This window comes from Doryrhamphus excisus, linkage group LG8, assembly GCF_037039965.1.
Source record: "Doryrhamphus excisus strain RoL-2023G ecotype Guam linkage group LG8, RoL_Dexc_Guam_v1.1, whole genome shotgun sequence".
Taxonomy (NCBI): domain Eukaryota; kingdom Metazoa; phylum Chordata; class Actinopteri; order Syngnathiformes; family Syngnathidae; genus Doryrhamphus; species Doryrhamphus excisus.
In genome coordinates this window covers 13,758,617-13,780,713 of record NC_136364.1, presented here as the reverse complement: position 1 = coordinate 13,780,713, position 22,097 = coordinate 13,758,617, and the positions used below count along the sequence as shown (strand labels likewise).

Here is a 22,097-nt window from a genome sequence, read left to right as displayed (position 1 = left end):
ACATCGTGTGGTGCATAGACACATAGTGTGTGGTGTGGTATATACACATAGTGTGTGGTATATACATAGTGTGTGGTATATACACATAGTGTGTGGTATATACACATTATGTGGGGTATAGACACATAGTGTGTGGTGTGGTATATACACAGTGTGTTTGGTATATACACATAGTGTGTGGTCTAAACACATCATGTGGGGTATAGACACATAGTGTGTGGTGTGGTATATACATAGTGTGTGGTATATAAACATAGTGTGTGGTATATACACATCATGTGGGGTATAGACACATAGTGTGTGGTATATACACATAGTGTGTGGTATTGACAGTGTGTGGTGTGGTATATACATATAGTGTGTGGTGTGGTATATACACAGTGTATGGTATATACACATTGTGTGGGGTATAGTCACATTGTGTGGGGTATATACACATAGTGTGTGGTTATTGAAATTGATGATGTTAATTCTTGCATTGTAATGTATTGCTATTCAGTGACTAATTTGTTTAGCATATAAAATCGGGTGACTCAAATCGAAGACAAAAGTAAAAAATAATGCCATTAGTTTCCTTTTGTAAGCGTGTGTCAATCACCAATGGAGGGTGCCATGTATAAAACCTCGCCAGGGCCAACGTCCCAATGTATTATGGACAGTCAGATTAAAATTAGCCCCAACAAATGCCCTAACGTGATGGTTAACAGTGGGCCATTCATTCAGGTACAGACGTGAGATGGAACAAAGGTCAGTTTGTGTATAGAGATAGTGAAAGTGAAAGGAAAAAGCCACGTTAAAGTCCTTTCCCTGGACCACAAATGAAAAGTCACTTTCCATCTCCTTATTTGATTGATGTTAACGGGCTCTCCTCATCTTCAGTGAAGCTTTAGGCGCTTTCCGTCAAGATGGATGCCAAGGCGGGTGAAATCTCTGGCAACAACATCGACGCTCGTCTGCCACTGGGGCTTCCTGTGTTTGCTTCCGCCAAGGATCGCATTTTACGCCTGTCACCACAGGCGTGTTCTCCTCCAGACTAAAATCGATAACTCTAAATAGAAATCAGAGCATCAGAACTTCCTCCAAAAAAATCAGCCGATAAAACATTTTTTGGCTGTGGGTTTGTTTTTGTTTTTGTTTTTTTTTGCTGCACCACAGGTTCCTGTCCAATTTAGGGTCAGGAGTATTTCAGACGCATCACAGAGCAGGGAGCATTAAAAGGTCATCAAAATTTCTTGAGCGCTGCAGACCAGCGACCTTTATTCTTTTCTTGGAAAGCATGTTGTATGATGAAGATGTTTGCCCTGAGGGAGGTGCTGTGTGATCAGCCAATAAATGATACGCTTCAGCCCACATGGCCCAAAAGCATCCTATCGTTTGCCTTAAAAGGCTACACAGATATAACTCAACGACCTTTCATCATTTCAGAAAAGCTGTGTTCCATTTTTGGGATCGATACATGGCTGGCAATGTCAGCTATCTCGCTCAGGTTTCTTATATCGTATCATGCAATTTATTTATTCAAAGATGCTTTTTCATTCTCTTCGTCTGTCCGCCCTACAGGACTGGGGACCCAATCAAGAATGGAGCGGCTGGTTCTGTGTGTGCTGCTGTGTGCCGCCTTGGTGAAGGGCTACAGTTGTCCGGGCCGCTGCATCTGCCAGCATCTGTCACCAACGCTGACGCTCCTCTGCGCCAAGGCTGGCCTCCTGTTCGTACCGCCCACCATCGACCGCAAGACGGTGGAGCTGCGCCTCACTGACAACTTCATCACGGTCATCCGCAGGAAGGACTTTTTCAACATGACCAGTTTGGTTCATCTCACGTTGTCCCGCAACACCATCAGCCAGATCACGCCCCACGCCTTCTTAGGCCTGCGCTCGCTCCGGGCGCTGCACATGGACGGGAACCGCCTCAGCATTATCAAGTCCGACCATTTCAAAGGTCTGAACAATCTGCGGCACCTCATTCTTGGGAACAACCAGATCCACCAAGTGGCTCCCAGCTCTTTTGACGAGTTTGTGTCCACCATCGAGGACTTGGATCTGTCCAACAACAACCTGCGCAGCCTACCCTGGGAAGCCATTGCCCGGATGACCAATATTAACACTCTCACCCTGGACCACAACCTGATCGACCACATCGTCACCGGCACCTTTACCCTTCTCACCAAGCTGGTCCGCCTGGACATGACCTCCAACAGGCTGCAGAAGCTGCCCCCCGACAGCTTGTTCCAGCACGCTCAGGTTCTGTCCGACGCCAAGGGCTCCAGCCCCTCCACCCTGGCAGTCAGCTTCGGAGGAAACCCGCTTCACTGTAACTGTGAGCTGCTGTGGCTCCGCAGGCTCACCAGAGAAGATGATCTGGAGACCTGCGCCTCACCGGAACATCTCATGGATAAGTACTTCTGGTCCATACAAGAGGAGGAGTTCATCTGTGAGCCGCCGTTGATCACCAAACACCTCTCCACGAAGCCCTACGTGATGGAAGGACAGGGGGTCACGCTTAAATGCAAAGCGGTGGGCGATCCTGACCCGGAGATCCACTGGCGCTCACCTGACGGGAAGCTGGTTCACAATAACTCCCGCACCATCCTGTATGAAAATGGCACCCTTGATATTCTTATCACCACCCTGAAGGACAGCGGGGCGTTCAACTGCGTGGCGTCCAACGCCGCAGGCATCGCCACGGCCGCCGTGGAGATCAACATGATCCCCTTGCCTTTGTTTGTTAACAACACGGGTCACATGCGGGAAGACCCGGGCCTCTCTGACATCACCACCTCCTCCAAGTCGGGCAATGACACCAAGGGCTACGACAAGCATGACAGGCGAGTAGTGGTCACCGAGCTCACCTCCTCCTCGGCCGTCATCCGATGGCCGTCCGAGCGCCACATCCCCGGCATCCGGATGTACCAGATCCAGTATAACAGCACGGCTGATGACACGCTGGTGTACAGGTGAGTCGTTGGAGCTTGGCGGGTAGAGACACGAGTCACCATCTGCCGCGTGACACGGTGGCGTAACGACTAATCCCGCCGAGTAATTACATAGATTTTCATCAAGGGAATACACAGAAGGAATATTTTTCCATACATTAAAATCCACCAATGCTGACTTGACTTCAGGTAAATGGCGTTCCGTTTAACAACTAGCATGGTCGCAGTTTGCTGAGTGTGTTTACGGACTGCAGCAGCGTGACGGCGTAGACGGCCTTTTCAGCGTTGTTAAAGCACAATAAATAACAAGACAAGGACCAGCCTATCTCACGACATGCACTTAGCTAATGGCGTTAAGTCTTCATTAGGCTGTTGCAACACGGCGTGATTACATGTGCTCCACTAATTAAAGGCTCGGTTGCAGCGCTGAAAGACGTATCGTGTACTACCCACCGTGATTGAATTATTTTAGCATTATTTTGTCCCCCATTTATTTACAATGACAGTGCGGGTTAATAAACATCTGTCAATATGCCAGAATGAGTCAAAAGGTAATTTTTCATCTGTAGCCCCTGGTCCTAATCCCTTTTACGAAAAGCATATGTAATCTAATCATTGGAAGACAATGCGCCAACAATCCCTCAACTGATTAAATGATGTCAATTATGATTATTTTGACTGATGCATGCGCGTATGAAAGGTATCATGAAGTGGTGACAGCTGACCTTGCAATGGAGCCTAGGTCAAAAAAGATTTTGCTTAATTGTAATCTGAATTTAAAATTAAAGTTTACATTATACTGTATGTGTTATGTATTGAGCTCTGATTGGTTTATTACGTAGTTATTTATTATTTATACGTACGTATTACGTCCCTGTGTCAGGGAAATGATCTGACAGTCAATCAAGCCAAGTGCAGATTTTGGAACTCAGTGCACACAGAAGGCGTATCGTCTATTTTTGGAAAATATCAGTTCCAAATTATTATCTTATACATAATGTAATGTCACATAAAATATTCATTCATTCATTCATTTTCTACCGCTTATCCTCACGAGGGTCGCGGGGGTGTTGGAGCCTATCCCAGCTGTCTTCGGGTGAGAGGCGGGGTACACCCTGGACTGGTGGCCAGCCATTCACAGGGCACATATAGACAAACAACCATTCACACTCACATTCATACCTATGGACAATTTGGATTCGCCAATTAACCTAGCATGTTTTTGGAATGTGGGAGGAAATCGGAGTACCCGGAGAAAACCCACACATGCACGGGGAGAACATGCAAACTCCACTCCATATAATATTATTAATATTAATTATTAATATTTAAATGAATGATATCCATCCAAATAAATACTAAACTGTGCTGCCTAATCAGTGAATTCTTGTAACAAGTAGAGCAGCATATGCAGGAGTTCTTAAAACGCTCTTTTAAAGACGTGATTCCACCGGATGGAGGAGACTGGGAAGTATTCCAGGGTTCGTGTACTCATGCAGCGAATTCATTAAGTGGTGCCGACTTTGAGATTTCTTCAGATTTAATGACTTGTTCTCCTGTATAATTTTCTCATCCAGTCCACGGCATTAAGTTGAGTATTGTTTTTGTCTTTAGGTGCTAAAAAATACCTACAAACCATGAGCATGAAAGTCCACCTTGGAGGCAGAAGTGTTCCTAATTATATTCAGGCCAAGACTTCCACCATTCGGTTGGAACTGCTGTACAAACAAATACTCGTTTGAAGATGAATACGCCCCTGAACGCCTCTATTCAATATTGCTGAGTAGCAGCAGTTAAAAAAATATCAGCACGGCCTGCTGTGGCTGTAGGCACCCTCAAGCCTGAGTGCTTCACAAGCCATACGGGACAATAACACTTATGATAAGCAGTGGAAACAATAAATAAATCCAGCAGGGCAGTGGTTCCCAAACTCTTTACAGTCGCGTACCCCTGCCAACATTTGACCTGAAGCCGTGCCCCCCCCCCCCCCGACCCCCCATCCTACACACTTGGAAAACATCTCTCTCAATTTGACCACTCCAAATTGTCCATAGGTATGAATGTGAGTGTGAATGGTTGTTTGTCTATATGTGCCCTGGGATTGGCTGGCCACCAGTCCAGGGTGTACCCCGCCTCTCCCCAAGACAGCTGGGATAGGCTCCAGCAGGCCCCCACCCTGGTGTGGCATAGAAGTGGATGGATGGAAGATAAAATATTGAAGATAATTCAATGTTTCACTTCTTTTCTTAGTAATTGCGGGTGAAAAATGTGAATGTTGCATGGTGACTTTAGCATAAAGTTGCCGTTTGACGCCCCCGCACAACCTGAAGCTTCATTATTCCATTGATGGATTATGATGCCGCCCCCTCGTCTGTGCCATGTGTACCTTGGAAGCCATCAGGGCCATCAAGGTTTTTCTCATCAGAGATAAAACTTTTTTCCACCCTTCAATGTCCCACGTTTGGTGTTCTCTCGTCCAAATTTCAAGCGGGCCATTTTGTGGTGTTCAGGACGATTTGTCTTCTTAAAAGCCTTCTCCCAGATGGTGTTTGATGCATATTGGACCGGAGTCAGCACCAGTAACAACCTTCATGGTCCCATGTCTTGGTGGACAGCCAATGGGATCCTCTGGCTCTGGGCTGGTGGCATTTTATTGGGTCTGCTTTACTTTACTTTTTCTATTTTTTATAAAGCTTGGGATCTTTGAAGACGTTTGAAATGACTGCCTCAGTCTGTCCGACCTTAAGGTCTTAAACCTTCCACCAGCTGATGAAGCCTCGATGCTTCACTGCTTCCCAGCAATAGATTGCTTCCTAGGAAATGCTTTTGACTCCCAATTCTTCTTTTTAAGCTCAACTTAGAACCTCCTTAAGACCCAAACGGTGTAACATGTAAATTATCTTCGTGATGCTGATCAGGGGGCGGCACGGCGGTCGAGTCGTTAGCGCGCAGACCTCACAGCTAGGAGACCAGGGTTCAATTCCACCCTCGGCCATCTCTGTGTGGAGTTTGCATGTTCTCCCCGTGCATACGTGGGTTTTCTCCAGGTACTCCGGTTTCCTCCCACATTCCAAAAACATGCTAGGTTAATTGGCGACTTCAAATTGTCCATAGGTATGAATGTGAGTGTGAATGGTTGTTTGTCTATATGTGCCCTGTGATTGGCTGGCGACCAGTCCAGGGTGTACCCCGCCTCTCGCCTGAAGACAGCTGGGATAGGCTCCAGGACCCCCGCGACCCTCGTGAGGAAAAAGCGGTAGAAAATGAATGAATGAATGAATGAATGTTGATCAGGAGTGTATTTCTTCGACATTGTCCTTGTCGTGTACAATGCACCAATCTTAATGACATAATGAAGGCATGTGACGGACGTGTCCAATTTCCTGCTGATCCAAATGAAGATTGCTGATGTTTTGCAGATATCCGATTAGTTGTGAATTCTCCCCATCTCTGCTCTTCCAGGATGATCCCTTCCACCAGCAAGAACTTCCTGATCAACGACCTGGCAGCGGGGCGCGAGTACGATCTGTGCGTGCTGGCGGTCTACGACGACGGCGTCACGTCGCTGACAGCCACACGTGTGGTCGGGTGCATCCAGTTCCACACGGCCAGCGAGGTCAGCCAGTGCCGCTTCATGCACAGCCAGTTCCTGGGCGGCACCATGATCATCATCATCGGCGGCATCATTGTGGCGTCGGTGCTGGTCTTCATCGTCATCCTGATGATCCGTTACAAAGCCTACAGCGGCCCCGAGGACAGCAAAGCCAAGGCGGGCTCCTGCACGCCCTCCCAGGCGGTTAACGGCAGCCACCAGCGGCTCCATCGCTCGGCTTCCAAGCAGCCTTCAGAGGAGGCTCAGCAAGAGGCCCAGCTCCCGAAAGAGTGCATGGCGCTGGTGCTGAAGGTGGACAATGACAAGAAGGAGGACGCCACAGCTCCCTCTGCTGTCCTGGAGGTGGAGCCGCCTCTGCCGGCAGCCACCAAGATGAAGCGGAGGACCAGCCTGGATGCACCGCGTTTTGCCCTGCCGTTCGAGGACACGCAGACCGACAGCAGCCTCACAGGCTCCACCATGTCGCTGTGCCTCATCGGCCCCAACGGAGGCCCCACCGAAGCCCCGCGTCTCAAAGACAAAAAGGGGGCCCTAGCCAACGTGGGGCTGCTCCCGAGCGAGCTGGCACGAACTCGGCACAGATTCTCCTTCGACGGGGGGGACTACTCCATATTTCAGAGTCACAGCTACCCCCGGCGGGCGAGGACGAGGTGGCACCGCTCCACCAACCAGCTGGACACCGAGTCGTCGCCCCTCGCCAACCGCAGGGTGACATTTAGCAGCACTGAGTGGATGCTGGAGAGCACGGTGTAGGACCGCACTGTCAAAATAAGTCCGGCGCGCTTATTTTAGTCGCCAAACTCTCTGTGAGCCTGCTGGAAGGAAGCACGCGAGAAGAAACACACATGACCCCTCATGTCCGCCATGTCCTTTCTTCTTTAACGCAGCGGTGCCTTAATTCTCGGAATAGAGGATGCTGCTCACTGTCGTCACAAACCTGCCTCTCTGTCGCTTCCTTTTGTTTGTTTTAGCGTCTTTGTGACCCGCCCAGCCGTGGGGTGTTTCTACGTGTTTTTCTCAAAAAAAAAAGATAAAAGAAAAAAAGAAAAAGTTTTTCAAGTGAAAAGAGCCAGGCGTCTTGTTATGTCCATCATATTTTGGGTTCTCTGACAAACTTGTGCACAGAAGACACGAAGATACAAGGACTTGTATCAACTCCAGTCTATACAGTCATCATTTCAAGAGAAAAAAGAAGAGCAGTATTTTACACGTGCTGATTTCTAACAATGCCATCGGACTGGATGACGTTATGTCGCTCTTGTTCCAGATATGACTGCATATTATCTGGCTGGTCTAGAGCAAAAGACAAGAAAAAAAAGTCCTATATAAGTATATTCAAACATTGGTGTATGTGTACTAACTATGTAAAGACAGGAAGTCATATGTCACATGACTTTTTACAAAGCATTTGAGTGTTGGCTGCAAGTTTTTACATTAAAAACCTGTGTCATCACACCTCTGTCTGTCTAATGCTGGGCCGTTTATGCATGGCTGGTGTGTGGGTGATCCCTTGCATCAAAAAGGAGGGCGGCGGGGCTGGTGGGGGGCACATAAAGTTGAGCTGATGAATATTTAATCGGCGGGAACTATTTATATAGATGGCACTTGTGTGAAAAGCTGCAGCGTTGAGCAGAGAGCGGGAATGTGGAACGACGGGGGACATGATAACTGGATGTTAAGTGGATGAGCCAGGGTGACTAACGAGATGGAGGTGCTGATTGCCGCCGCTAGGGGGAGACAAAGCCGTGGCAGGACACGACGCTAATTATTGGTTTGCTTTGATTTTAATTGGCATGGTCACGGAGTTATTAATAATATTATTATTGTGTCTCGCAGGGGGCAGCCCTGTGTCATACTCAGGCCTGCCTAGTTAGCTCCATGCAAAAATATGATCTAGTCAGCATGCTGCACCACAATAAAACCACAAGAGTATACAGGGGTGTCCAAAGTGCAGCCCGGGGGCCATATACGACTCACTGCTATTTTTTATTGACCTGCAGCACATTCTAAAATGATATACAAATAATAATTTAACACAGCCTCACTTATGGTCATAAGTTTTGGGTCATAACCAAGAGGACAAGATTGTGCATACAAGCGGCCAAAATGAGTTTTCTCCTTCGGGTGGCTGGGCTTGTTGTTACATCCTGTAGTGTGTGGGATGCTTTTGTGTGTTTTTTTTCTCTGTAGAGTGGTGGCACCCAGGTGTGTCTGATTGCCAATCAGGTGGAGCCTCCATTTAGGAGGCAGACAGCAAGCAGGGCTCTCTGGCTTCTCTTCTATCATGAAAAACAAAGTCACGTTTTCTTTAATTAGGTTTCAGAAAAAAAGTGAAGTTATCATCTTATGAGAATAAAGTCAAAATATGAATGGGAGTAAAATCCTAATTACCAGAATTACGTACCAGAAGAAACTTGGAACAGCAGATAAGAAAAAATATCCGTTAGCTGTAATGTTAGGACAATAAAGTCAAAATATGAAGCCAAAATAACCTCAACATATTCTCAGAAAAATAATGTCATTTTAGAAGAGTTGAAATATTCAAGGGGGAAAAAAGTAGTAATATGACTTGTAATAATTGTATGGGAATAAATTCAAAATATTATGGGAATTTGTTTCTTTCGGCTTTTTCCCTGACTACGAGGTCGCCACAGCGGATCGTTTTGATCTGGAATATAAAGGGCGAAAGCCAAACATCAGTATGCGAATCAAAATATTATGGGAATTAAGTCATAATATTAGGGATGTCTGATATCCGATATATGCCAAAAACCGATATGATGATATTTTCCAAATCTCAATTTCTGATAGCGATATCAGCCGATATCGATACGGAAATGTGTAAGACGACATCTCCTGTGGTGGAATGCACACTGTACAGAATACAGCATTTTTTTATAAAAAAAAAATATGATACCGATATCAGCCGATATCCCTACATGATATTACAAGATGTGAAATTGCAAAGATAATTTAAGAGGAAATCTGAAATACAAAGTCGATACCGACAATAGGCTTTTTCACTTCCTGTAGAAGACAAAGCTGAAATAGATCAACTCTGTGCTGCATTACAAAATATCCAATTTTCCATTTTTCACTCTGAACAATATGAGCATTATGTTGATCTTTGTGAGGACAGATTGTTTGATCCAGCTCCGATCAGGTGTATCTAATCATATGAACATCTCAGGGACACCTTTGGAGATTTATGCTCTCCAACGACTGATGGCCGCCGTGTGGAAAGGCGCCGCTGACTGTTTGTCATGTAGGGGAGATAATTCTGTCTGCGTTCCTATCTGGGGCCATTATTCATCGGGAACAGCATCCAATCTGCTTAGCCGAGGAGGCGCTGCAGGAGGCAGGAGGCATTTGCAGGACAGCCGAGCTTCCCAATAAAGTGGAGCTTTGTGTCTCATCAGCACTTCCGACTTGGGGAGGCTGCGGAAATGTGCCTTGACCCGGGGGAGGGGCTGAGGATCTTGTTAAATCTTTAATGCATGGTAATGTGTTTGAGGAGGCCAATGAGGAGGCGCTTTAAGATGCATTAAATCCAAAGTCATGGGCTCACATTGGGCTGCCCTTTTTACCTTCTCTGGAGACGCTCGTTGGTGGAGTGGACATAATCGGCTGCAACGTGTTTGCATTTGACTCATCAACTCGTGACTCATCATTTCATTATTTATTTTCATGAACTGTTCTGAACTCCTGTTTGTTCAGATTGGCCTTCTTCAGACAAAAAAATTGTTCAAACCGAAGCAACAGCGCCTCTGCTGGTTGCAGCCAGGCGGTGCCTTCACATGTCTCAAGTCCGGCCCGGCAGCCACTGGTTTTACATCGGCAAAGTAAATACAATAGCGCAAAATGGTGCGCCTTCGCAGAAAGTGTTGTTTGCCACACGGCTGCTCTTTAATACAGTTAATGAGCCAGCATTTCTTGAAATGCTCCAAACGTTTGACAGACACCAATGCATTGTTTTGTGACTCGGGTAAATAAAAAGCTTTTTTTGGTCCGGTCATATTATGTTGTACTTTTCTTAAAACGAACACTTCAAAATGTGCAGCTCAACTTTATCAGTGGGACCCAAAACGGTATCCAGTGGGACTACATTTCCGGATTTTGTGCCCTTTTGTTTATGTATTTTACCATTTACTTTACTCATTGGCTTCTTAAAATCTCATAGTTTTGTATTTTATGCCCAAGAGGTCACGGTTTTCAGTGGGTCGTGGGTTTGGCCACCAGTCCAGGGTGGACCCCGCCTTTCACCCAAAGACAGCTGGGATAGGCTCCAGCACTCCCATGACCCTCGTGAGGGTAAGCGGTAGAAAATGAATGAATGAATGTTCTACTTGTGTTTATGACTTTATTCCCATAATATTTTGACTTTCTCACTGTTCCCCAACCTAATTTTCCTAAAATGTATCCAAAATTAATTTGCTGTTTGTATATATTCGTATTTCAACTTTATGATGCTAATGTCCTTTTTTTCCTCACAATATTAAGTTATTCTCCTAAAGTTGCTACTTTTTTCTCATAATTTTTACTTCTGATTTTTCAATTTTTGCTGTTTTTGTTTCTTGATTAATTGTATTTTTTAATGTGCTGCGGGCCAATGAAAAAAATGGCAGCACTTTTTTTATTTCAACATTTGGTGCCTTTTATTTATGTGGTTTTGTATTTAGTATTTGTTATTATTTCTTCTGTTTTTATTGAATATCATGGTAAATATAGCATACATTGAACCGGCCAGTTAGTGTTGATACCAGCCAGTTTTTGTCTGCTGAAGAACGTTCTCATCCTATTTTGGTTTGGCTCCACTTATTTCACTGCCAGTCGGTTTGGATCTTCCACTTCCAAAAGAGACTTTAATTCATGCAGCCTCCACACTTGGCTTTAAAATGTTTGTCTTTTTGCTCCTGTTAACTTCCCTGTTTGCACCTTGCCGCCATCTGTCAATAGCAGTTTGAATCGCATTGAACTTTTTGCATGTCCAAGGCGTAAACAAGCCATCCTTCATCTGTGGAGAGACAACACTTCGCCTTGGGGTTCGCTCTCTGGGCTTCGCTTGTGCTTGCAACTCATTCTTCCTTTGTGCTGGCACTGATGGACTTTAAGCCAGACAACTCCTCGCCCACGTCTCCTGACCAGTGCTCCATTGTGCCATATGCCCGCGGGTGGAGAAGTGACCCCTGCATGGCAATCAGCCCTCAATGGCTCCAGGGGTTGGAGCTACCGTCCACTGTCTTCAATGTGTAGGTTCAGGCCTGTTGGTGGTGTCCTTTACTCCTCAGATATGAAGTAGCAGTGTGCCATCACGGGGAGGAGGGGCACATGGGGGACAGAGTGCTGCACAACATGGACACAAGTATTGGGACACGTTTACTCGCGGTGTGGAAAATAATCGATATTAAACCATACGCATCGGCTCATCACCGGATATGGATGCAATTGACGGGTGAATTCATGATTCATCTCGATGCGTTTGTGGGTATCAGTAAAATCCGTTTTATTAATGTTCAACTTCGCCCCTTATGCTGTTCCCCAGGTGCCATGAATGCACCATGGTTATTTGGCATTTAGTATTGAACCCTGACGGAAGGCGTGAGGCACATACAACTACTAGTAAAACAGCATGGACGTTCGTAGCAAGCAGCAGTCAGGAAGTTTCTATATTTACCCCCCGGGCAACGTTTAAATGGTATGTTCGGAAACACTACAGATTCGCCAGGAACTGCGAAAAGCTCGACAAAACGTGCGTCATTTGCAAATGCCCTGTTAAGAAAAAAAAAGGGGACACCCCAACACGGACAAGTCTACCGCCACCCCCCGTCTGGTTCCTGGTCGGACACCGGGGAAGAACCAAGCAAATCAGGTCAGTGGATCTTCCTGCTTTCCAAATTGTCCAGGAGCTATTTGTCCTCCCCAACAAGTGCCCCCCCCAAAAAAAAACAGCAGAGCAGTTGGCTTGGACCCGTTTTTAAAAGGGTAGAAGTTGTTTTCCTTTCTGCTCCTCACTACTGTATTAGCCTAGCTGCTAGCTCATTCATATTAGCAGTATGTTTAGCAGACAGGAATATAAACAAACATTGATTCCACTGTTGAAAGTGTCACTTTAACTTTGCTGGCTGTACTGTATTTTTTACAGTAGTAATTATTATAATTACTGAACCACTGCTATTGGAATTGCATAGCTGATGTGAAAGTGGGAGGAAAGTTGTTGCTCTTTTAAGATGGCAAAATGATGAAGAAATGGTGCATAGTAAAAAAGACAAACAGCACTTTAGTTGGATTTACTGCCAAATCTTTTTTGTAGGACCATACTGAATTCAATGTTTTCCTTTGCTTATTTGCATCATGTTGAATTGCACCATATCGTATTGGATCACTTTGATTTGAACTAAATGATTATCCTATCGCCATAAAAATTCCATGTATCGTTAAAGTATGCTATCACTGGCAGTCCATGGAGACGTGTATGGAATTGTCCTCAGTGCCCTAATGTTTACACTTCATGAACTTGCACCTCTCCAGAGTAAAGGACAATAATTGACTTGTGTTAAAATGTAGTCCCATTTACTTATCTATGTTATGAACAGACAAACATCTATTTGAATATGAGGTCCGTGCACCATCCACCACCAGATGTTAATGTCTAAGCAACTCCTGGCGAGCTTGCGTAAATATCATAAATAAATCATTCATACCACTTGCTGCTGTTAATACGGTGACTCTATCTTCCATTTCTGCTGTTTATTTTCTACTTGATTTTAAGTAACATTTTGTCCTCATAAGTATGATTTTATGACCTTAATATCTTGACAACCCAAATTTCCACAAATAACTTTATTAGCCGTTTTGTTTCTCATATTAGTCCTCTTTTGACTGGATTTCAACTCTATGCTACCAAAATGACATTTTCTCATCATATTAGACCATTTTCTTATATTTTTTTGCAGTTGCATTTCTTTTCTTTATTGTGACTATTCCCACAATATTTTGATTTGACATATTTTCACTCCCCCGCACCCCCAATTTTCCAAAAATGACTTTTTTGTCTTGGATTATGGTTTTAAAAAAAAAATCACGAATTTTTCTTTATGCTAACCGTATTTTTCTCAGCTGATTTTAACATGTTTAATATATATTTTACGGAAGTGCCAATAAAAAGTGGATAATAAAATATGGATTTGTTACCATTTCCATTTTTATTTACTTTGACTTAAAAATGATCAGGAAAACATCTCTTTGCCACGCAACCTATTCCTGTGTAAGGAAAAGCTCTGCTACCTCGTTGGAAAAGTGCCGTCACCTCCGTGGGTATTTATCCTGATGTCCTTGCTCTCCACTTCAACCAACCACAGGATGTGGACAAGCATTCACACCCAAGGACAATGTCACACATGCACACATTTCTTAAAAAAGTGTTTTATTTTGTAACACCAATGATGGCATTGTACGTTAAAAAAACAGCTGGTTTAAAAAGACCTGAGGTGAGAATATTTCCTGCAAGGTGCACTTGTGCGCCTCACTCTCCGGAACTTTCCTCCGAGCTCTCCTCGCCCGTGGCTCGCCAGTCTTTCCTCCGCTTCTTGCTGGAGTCAGAGCGTTTGTGAGAGTCCTGATTTTTCCTCTTGTGACCGTGCGCCCGTCTTCCCCGTCCTTCGTCATCGCCATCCTCGTTCCTCCTGTCCTTTGTTTTGTCTCTCTTCTTATTCTTGTGTCGACTTTTGGTTTCCCTCCGCTTGTCTTTGTCCGTGTTGCTGTCATCACTGCTGCGATCGCAGGACGACCACTCCGACCTTCTGCGCTTCGCCTCCTGCGCCTCTTTCTTCCTCTTTTTCTTCTTTTTATGGGAGGACTTCTTGGAGTGCTTTGACTTGGACGCTTCGCTTCTGTGGTGCCCAGTCTTCTTTGTTGTGCTGCTTTTGTCACTAAAATAGAAATGTGGAAGGTAGCAGTCACTTTTATGAGCAAAGTCACACATTCTACGTGCACTAATGTAATGAGATCCAATAAAGCGCTGCCACTAGTGGTCTGCCTTCGCCTCGATGATCATGTTTGCTTTGGTTGAGGGCAAGGTGATGATTGAAAGTGTGTGTAGTCCTCTATTAGGCATGGATCCATATTTAGTTGTTTGATAATGGAGAACATTGCTCCTGGTCATGTTAAGATCAGCTGATAAATTACAGGAATACACACTGTTGGGCCTCAAGGAGGTTCCAAGTCGAGATTCAAACTTCAAAAACAAGAGAGGAGGAGGAACCAAACCAAGCATGAAAGTGGCCGCTCATCAGCTGATCAAAGGTTTCAGACCACAGCCTGTAAAAGACAACATGTTGGTGAAAATGGGAGTGAATGAGATTTAGTGTCAGCTATTCACATCTCTGGATGGCAAAGGCTAAAAGCTTTCCCTCTTTGTTGAGAATAAGCAAGGCCTCTGGCAGCACCATTGCTGCTGGGGTTGTTGTTAGGGCATTTGAAACTTCTTCAAACATCCTAAGGGATAAAAACCTTGAGCGATACCAAAACAGCGTTAGCAGCACTGAGCCAAAGGATCCCATTGGCCGCCAGGACAGGACCATCCTTGGCTCAGATGGGGGTGGTTACTGGTGTCGAATGCAGTCCAAGAACCATCAGACACCATCTGCCAGAAGGCTTTCAAGAAGAAAAAACATCTTCAAAGCCACAAATTGCTCATTTGGACTTTGCATGGGAGCACCAAACAAGGGACATTGAAAGGTGGAAGGTTTAATTCCCAGATGAGACAAAATGTCATCTTAATGATTCTGATGGCTTCCAACGTTACTAGTATGACAAGGAGATCCACCTGACATGTTTACCACACAGTGGAGGGGTCACCACCATGGTCTTTCAATGGAACAATGGAGCTTCAGGTTGTGCAGGGGCGTCAAACGGCAACCAGCTATGTGGAGATTTTACAGGGGGCATCCCTCATGACTGAAGGCCCTCATCTGTCTGACTGGCTTGCTCAACAGGACAACACTGCTCTTCACCTAGGACCTCTTCCAGAAGAGTGAGCTCACTCTTGGGGACAGATGACAAATGGACACCAGTTCCAGACAGTGGCGTTATTGTTGAGTGCTCAAAATGCCTTAAGGATCAAGAAGAGGTGCATATATTCCAAAAAGCCCTGATCACGAGGCAGAAGAGTTCTACGGCACTGCACCCATGAACATGAACATCTGCGTGGACACCATGAGATAGTGCAGCTGCATCTAATGAAGTGCCTGGCGTGTGTAGTTAACTCATCAGGAGGGGGTTCTCCTTTTGGTCGTGCCAAAGTGAGATTCATTCATTTGGATAAAAGAACCCCCGGTGATGCAATCAATGCCACCGCGAGCAGGCATGAGTGGGTGACAAAGTGTTGGCAGGTTACCTGTCACTCTCAAACTCCTCAGGATAAAGCTCCTTGAAGCCACTGTGTCCCCATCTGCAGAGGGAAGACTTTTTAAAAAAAAAAACTAATCCCAACAACATTCCACAATCCTCTCCTTCCATACCTGTCTGGATCGTTGTCCTCAAACTCATAGAGCTTCCGTGACCAGTACCGCGCCTCTCTGTCGTCGTGATCCGAGGAGACTCTGGACTGATAGGATATTCGATCACAGTGCATGTGACCCCTGGAAGAAACAATGAAATATATTCACCGATGAATGTCTGGCCGAAGAGCCATTGTTTCCAAGTGAAGCTGCTCCTACCTGATTGGCTTGGTAGCGCTCACATGATTGACCTCCAGGTCTCGCATCTTCCACATCTCTGTCTCCTCCTGGATCTACAGTGACCACACGGCGATGGAGGCTACTTCATTAGGTACAGCTGCACAATGTACTGCTTATGGATATTGTCTCAGTATATTATAGTGGTTGTAGTGTCTACTGTAGGGATGGGCATCTGGGTAATAAATGCATCCATTCGTTGTCATACTGCATCAACAGTGCCTCTGCTGCTTGCACTGCAGTTTGCTTCAGTGCTTCAACACTAACAATATAACATTATGAATGATCAGAGGAGGAAACGGCCGATGGTAGAAGAAGTGGCTGTACTGCCAGCCTTTCACTCGCGTGTCCGCCTGAAAATTTATTGTGCGAGTGGAAAAAACAAAAACAGAGCACACGTGCGACTGCATTTTTCGAGATGGTCATATGGCTACAAGATGTGAGGTCCTTTTTCACTGTGTAAATGATGGTTATCCATCCAGTGTCTAAAGCCAGCATGAAGCACACATACAGGCAAATAACATGACAAAGGAATGTCTGGTATTGAATAGAATACCTGATGTCAGTCATGTTATGTGAGTGTATGTGTAGCATAGTACATATGTGTACAGGATGCAGTATGACAGAGTATTATGTAAATGGGTATTGTTGCATTTCTGAAGTATATTTTTTTATTTGGAATTCAAAATATTTTGAAAATATACTTTTGCATCTTATGCCATTGTATGTATACAAATATAAAGTATTTTATTGCTTTCCTCTTAACATTGTGCTTTGAAATACACTTTGCACTTGTAATTAAGTGTGTTTCTATTTCAAAAGATGACATGCCTGGGTTTTATAGACCATTTTTATATTAAAGTAAATAAACATGCTTTAACTCTATAAAGAAGGTCACACTTAATGGATGAGCCCAGGATGAACTCCTGCTCTGGTCAAAAAACGGTGCATTCGAGGGCATCAGCTCCAGCAGAAGCACTATTTGCTGCTGCGTTCACCTAACCTCGGAAATAACAACAAATACACTCAAACGTGCATATGCAGCCCAAATCACGTGGTGTCTTCGAACTCAACCTCTTGTTGGCCATAACAGTGAAAGCGTGCTACTAGTAACTAACACATCGGTCAAACTCCACACTATGAGCATGTCAAATATAACTCTACTATAGGCTGTAGTGGAGGAAGGTGTTTTTGTGTGAACACTTTATCATCACATAATCAAGAGGTTCTTCATTTTTGATGTTAGTCCTGTTCCCATGTGTTTTAGCGTCCGGAAGTGTGCAACGCCAGTTCTCACCTTGTTGTGTGCATCGGTGTGGCGGATTACATTTCTTAGCAAGGTCTTCCCAAGAGTCTGCTTCGACATGATACCTTCCATGGAACAAAAGGTAACTTTAGTCATACAAACTGATTACAAATAAGTGGAAAAAGGCTCCCCTTAGACCATAACCTATTCTAAAAACTAAAAGCAAGTATGCCTGGATACCCGAGCTAAGACGGTGAGCTAAACATGTCGGAAATGACAAAATTATAGTACTTACGTTGGATTGACGACAGGGCTGGTCAGCTAAGATCGATATGTTTGTCCAAAGCGTGGAGTTTTAATTTGCAGAGATGGAAAGCTTTGGGTAAATCACATCGTTTCGGAATTTCGCGTTTACTTCCGTTTTCGTCATTACGTTGTATTCGTAAGAGTAAAACCATGTCGTCTATTGGTTCAGTAATCCGTCAGTCTCAATGTAAACCAATGAGTGAAGAGGAGGTTTTGGGCGGTTCTTTGGATTAAAGTCAACTCACCCCCGAACGTCAGCTAAACGCTGATTGGTCAGTACACGTAAATGAGGCGTTCCATCTGGTGTGATGTCAAATATTTGAAGGGGCTTTATTGGAGAGCGGTCAGAAAACAGACGCATTAAAAAAGGATGTGTTAAAAACAGGATATTTTCATATTTATTTATTTATATATATAGCTCACTTATATCAATAAAATACAAAGTTTTTTGTCTGAGGATAGAATTTAACAGCAAAATAAAACGTAATTAATAAACAATTATTTATCATTATATAAATATTTTTAAAAACATGAATTACATGCCTATTTTTATTTAAATCCTATACATTGATTATACTACATCATTAATAATGATATTAATAATATTAATTATAATGTGGTTAAGCAGTGTATCTTCAAATGTGAGTATGTGCCTGCACTTGTGATAGCCTCATTTTCACCTCCAGGCTCCCCAGGTGGTGGGATGACTTTGGCACCACACTTTGAACAGCAAGGTCACTCACGGCAGGAAGCATTTGTTTTTTTTTCCAGACTTCCACGCTGTCTGTTCATTTTGTACCGCAATGTGCCTTCTCAGCCTAGCATAATAATCATCACAGAAAGCCACATCAGAAAAAGGATACAAATGCATGTTATCATACTGATGGCGTCCATATGCTCGACATCTGTGCTTTTGTTTTTTGGGAGAACCGCCCTCATCTTTCTGTACTCCGATTCCCTGAATTGTGTTTTTAAAACATGCCAGGTATTTCCCCCAGGCGGAGCGGTCGGTACGTTTGAGAACCCCAACATGTTTTGGATGGCCTAGCTTGATGTTGCAATGAGGGTTCAAACTAAAACTGCATGAATTATGTGGCTCATTCAAAATTCACTCCTTTTTTCTTTTTACATTCAGACTGGTGACATGAGCAACCTTTCTAAAGTTTTAATTTTTAATAGAAAAGTGCTTAACTAAAACAGCTATTTTAAATCAGCTTTTTTATTTTTTTAGTGCGTTCTGCATCTCCCGACAGGAAGTTGCCTCAGGTCACTTTGGCTGTTAGTTTATCTGACAAGCAGCACTGAAAGCCCAAAACATTCCACAACATTCCTATTGCATGGGAATCCTTCATTCACATAATCCCTCGTTTATCGCTGTGAAATGGTCGCAGACCGGACTGTGATAAGTGAATCTCTATGCACGGAATATGTCAAATTGACTGAAATATGCATACTTTTTTGTTTACTAATAGCCCGTATTCAACTACAAACCAGCATGGTTTATTAGTAGGGATGTACCATAATTATCGGAACTGACAATCATTGGCCTGATATCAGCATAAAAATGCGATATCGGTTGATATCAGGATCAGATTTTTTCCAATCATGAAAACTGATATTAAAAAAATACTGTATGCAACACAGACAGTATATGTTCATTCCATCACAGGAAATATGTCATGTTACACATGTCGGAATTGGAATTGGCTGATATCGGTATTGGTAATTGAGAGTTGGACAATATCGGCATGTTGTTTTTTGGCAAAAACTCAATATCGGTTATCCCTTATTAGTATATTAATTAGTATGTATATAAAGTATATTAGTATATAAATCTTGTGACATCACAAAATCTGGACCCCAGTGTGGCGAGAGGCGACTGTACTGCTCTAAATGAAGGAATAAATATGCTAAATATATACTAAATATTATATTATACTGTGTCTCACACAAGTGAATGCATCCTTCACATTTGAGCAGCCATTTTTATCATTCTATATCTCGGGATCTCATCGCCGCTCTTCGCTGACATGGTCCTGATGTCCTCATCGGGCTGTGACTTTCAGCATTTGCAAGCCAGTGGGAAGCTTCTCGAAATGAGACCCTTCACATCTGAGGCCATGGTTCTCAGCCAGGAAAGGGTTGCACCCTCTGGGTTGGGAATGAGGCCTTGACCCAGGGTCTTGTTCCAGGTGGAGGGGTTCAAGTATCTCGGGAGGGAAGGTTGGAGCGTGAGGTCGACAGGCGGAGCATCGACAGACGAGCATCTCTGCAGTAATACGCTTGTCGTGGTGAAGAGCGAGCTGAGCCGGAAGGCAAAACTGTCACATTACTGACCCATCTGTGTTGCTAACCTCACCTTTATGGTCATGAGCTTTGGGTCGTGACTGAAAGCATGACAACGTCGATACAAGCGGCTGAAATGAATTTCAAATCAACTTAGGGGGCAGGCTCTTCCTTTGGAGGGGTACGTCTGAGTGGAGGGGCGGTGCTAAGTGTCATTTCACTCTTCTACCACTAGGCTGCATGTGTCCGCATGGTAAGAGTTTTGCATTAATGTACACATTTTCCAATGCATAAGGACCAGTGAATGAATACCATACTTTTTTACGAGAATGTTCCTCTGCATGCTCCATCTCTGCAGTGGTTTGCTCTGCAAGATATCAGAAAGAGGCAGAATTGTGGCTTGCTCAAAGCTGTTGTGTGCGACTATCTTGGTGAGCCTGAAACAGAAAGCAATTAAGTCTGCTTTCATGGATGGCTAAGGACGAGAAAGCGTACTTGCATTTGAGGGGCTGAAATCAGGACATTGCCATACATTTGAAAAAGAAAGGAATCATGGCTGACCAAAATAGTTGTTGATTGACCGTATCATCCATTAACTGTTGTAATGAATACTAATGTAAAAAGTCCAAATCCAGTTTAAGGAAACCAACTACTGGCCTGGCACCACATTACAGCGTTTCTGCAAGTTCAGTCGTTTGTATTGAAACCCAAAGAAGAAACTCCCCTTTGAGTAGATTGTTTAAAATGATGCAGCTGCTTACGTTCATCCTCGAGATTAAAGTTTGTTTTTTTTTTTTTTAGTCTAAAAGCGAGGCCATAATTGCAGACTGGTAAGCAGATTCCATAAAACAACAAGCTTCGGCTTCTGGCTCTGACCCATGCAGCCATTCATGCTATGTTTAGCCTCTGCAAATATAGCCTAGCCTTAACCTCCAAGCCTCCCAGTTTGCTTTCACCTCATAGACGCAAGGAATCTGTGGAAAAATCACATTGCAAAAAGGGCCAATTCCCCTTCCCCATGGAAGGGGAGGAGGGAAGAGGAATGGAGACAAGGGGGGAGGGGGCGAACACACCCCCACCGAGCCATGACTGAAAGATGGAAGGAATAACACAAAGCAGCACAGCACAGTGGAAGAAAGGGGGCTGGGGATGAGCCGCATCCCTATTTGTCCACTAGGAAGACAAAAAAACATTGTTAGGATGGAATGAGAGCGACTGGTGCTGCTGAACTCCAATCTCTGCTATCTGCCTTCCCTCCCGCAGCCTGGCACCATCCAGGGAGGGGGCAGGAGAGGGTGGCGGCTTTCAGGGCTTTGTGATTCAAGACCTGTACCAAGATGAGAGCATTGGGACCACACTGGTGGGGCTCTTCTCCTCCCTGACCGAGGCGCCGTGCGTGTGGAGGCGGAGAGTCATCCGTATTGCTAGCCCCCCTCCCCGTCGTGTGTGCGGGCTATGGTCCCGACCGAGAAGCAGGGCATCACCCGGATGCGCGGCTCTGACCGCATGGGAGGATAAAAGCATTGCTCACGAGCCATGGGCGCCAAACAGATGAAATGGTAAGCATCGCTCTTGTCTGTTTTCCTTTATCACCAAACGGGCTGCATGACGATCTCGCCATCGTCCATCCTTTGTCCTGCCTGACTGACATGATGTTTCAGTCATCATGGTATGCCAAGACGGCAGTGACACAACGTCGGAAGCGTATTGTCCACGGTTTACATGCCACTAGGTGTGGGTGTGTCTGTCTGATCCAGGCAAGATGCTATTGCCTAGCAACCACCGCTCTTGCCTCCATTACTCCCTTGATCATCCATTTCAAGATGGCATACGTCTGCTCATGTTGTCCGTGATCGTACTGTTGAATATCTTATTGAAGTATTTTATCTTGCAAAAGACATGTTCAGCTAGCATGCATGCATTGTGGTGATAATTGTGATGATGATGATGATCATTGCAAACACGCTGACACGAAGA

At 44.5% G+C, this 22,097-nt stretch overlaps 3 protein-coding genes across 6 annotated transcripts in view; 2 read left to right on the top strand and 1 right to left on the bottom strand.

Moving 5' to 3' along the window:
* lrfn1 (leucine rich repeat and fibronectin type III domain containing 1) overlaps window positions 1-8,433 on the top strand; it is a 180,512-nt gene extending 172,079 nt beyond the window's left edge. For all 3 annotated transcript variants that reach the window (XM_058079188.2, XM_058079189.2, XM_078792871.1), the window contains 2 exons: window positions 1,561-2,956; window positions 6,398-8,433. In XM_058079188.2, the coding sequence (XP_057935171.2) occupies window positions 1,581-2,956; window positions 6,398-7,301 (2,280 nt within the window). In that variant the 5' untranslated portion in view covers window positions 1,561-1,580 and the 3' untranslated portion in view covers window positions 7,302-8,433. The remainder of the gene's footprint in view (window positions 1-1,560; window positions 2,957-6,397) is intronic.
* A 5,527-nt stretch (window positions 8,434-13,960) lies between these two features.
* On the bottom strand, window positions 13,961-17,981 carry nkapd1 (NKAP domain containing 1). Its single transcript, XM_058080158.2, has 6 exons — window positions 17,824-17,981; window positions 17,580-17,653; window positions 16,265-16,338; window positions 16,067-16,186; window positions 15,943-15,996; window positions 13,961-14,476 (listed from the first exon to the last, which is right to left on the bottom strand). Exons 2-6 carry the CDS (start codon window positions 17,646-17,648, stop codon window positions 14,071-14,073), a joined length of 723 nt encoding a protein of 240 aa, XP_057936141.2. The 5' UTR covers window positions 17,649-17,653; window positions 17,824-17,981; the 3' UTR covers window positions 13,961-14,070.
* Window positions 17,565-22,097, top strand: part of dixdc1a (DIX domain containing 1a) — a 12,473-nt gene continuing 7,940 nt past the window's right edge. The window contains exons 1-2 of one of the 2 annotated variants that reach the window (XM_058080153.2): window positions 17,565-17,670; window positions 21,384-21,679. In XM_058080153.2, the coding sequence (XP_057936136.2) occupies window positions 21,657-21,679 (23 nt within the window). In that variant the 5' untranslated portion in view covers window positions 17,565-17,670; window positions 21,384-21,656. Of the gene's footprint in view, window positions 17,671-21,264; window positions 21,680-22,097 lie in introns of those variants that run through there. The other variant, XM_078792873.1, reaches the window with a different exon arrangement.

Coding starts and splice junctions, on each gene's coding strand:
- nkapd1 (XM_058080158.2), bottom strand. CDS start 17,648: ATGTCGAAGCAGACTCTTGGGAAGACCTTGCTAAGAAATGTAATCCGC. Junction 16,339..17,579: donor ACACCGATGCACACAACAAG/GTGAGAACTGGC, acceptor TGGTCACTGTAG/ATCCAGGAGGAGACAGAGAT. Junction 16,187..16,264: donor AGCGCTACCAAGCCAATCAG/GTAGGAGCAGCT, acceptor TGTTTCTTCCAG/GGGTCACATGCACTGTGATC.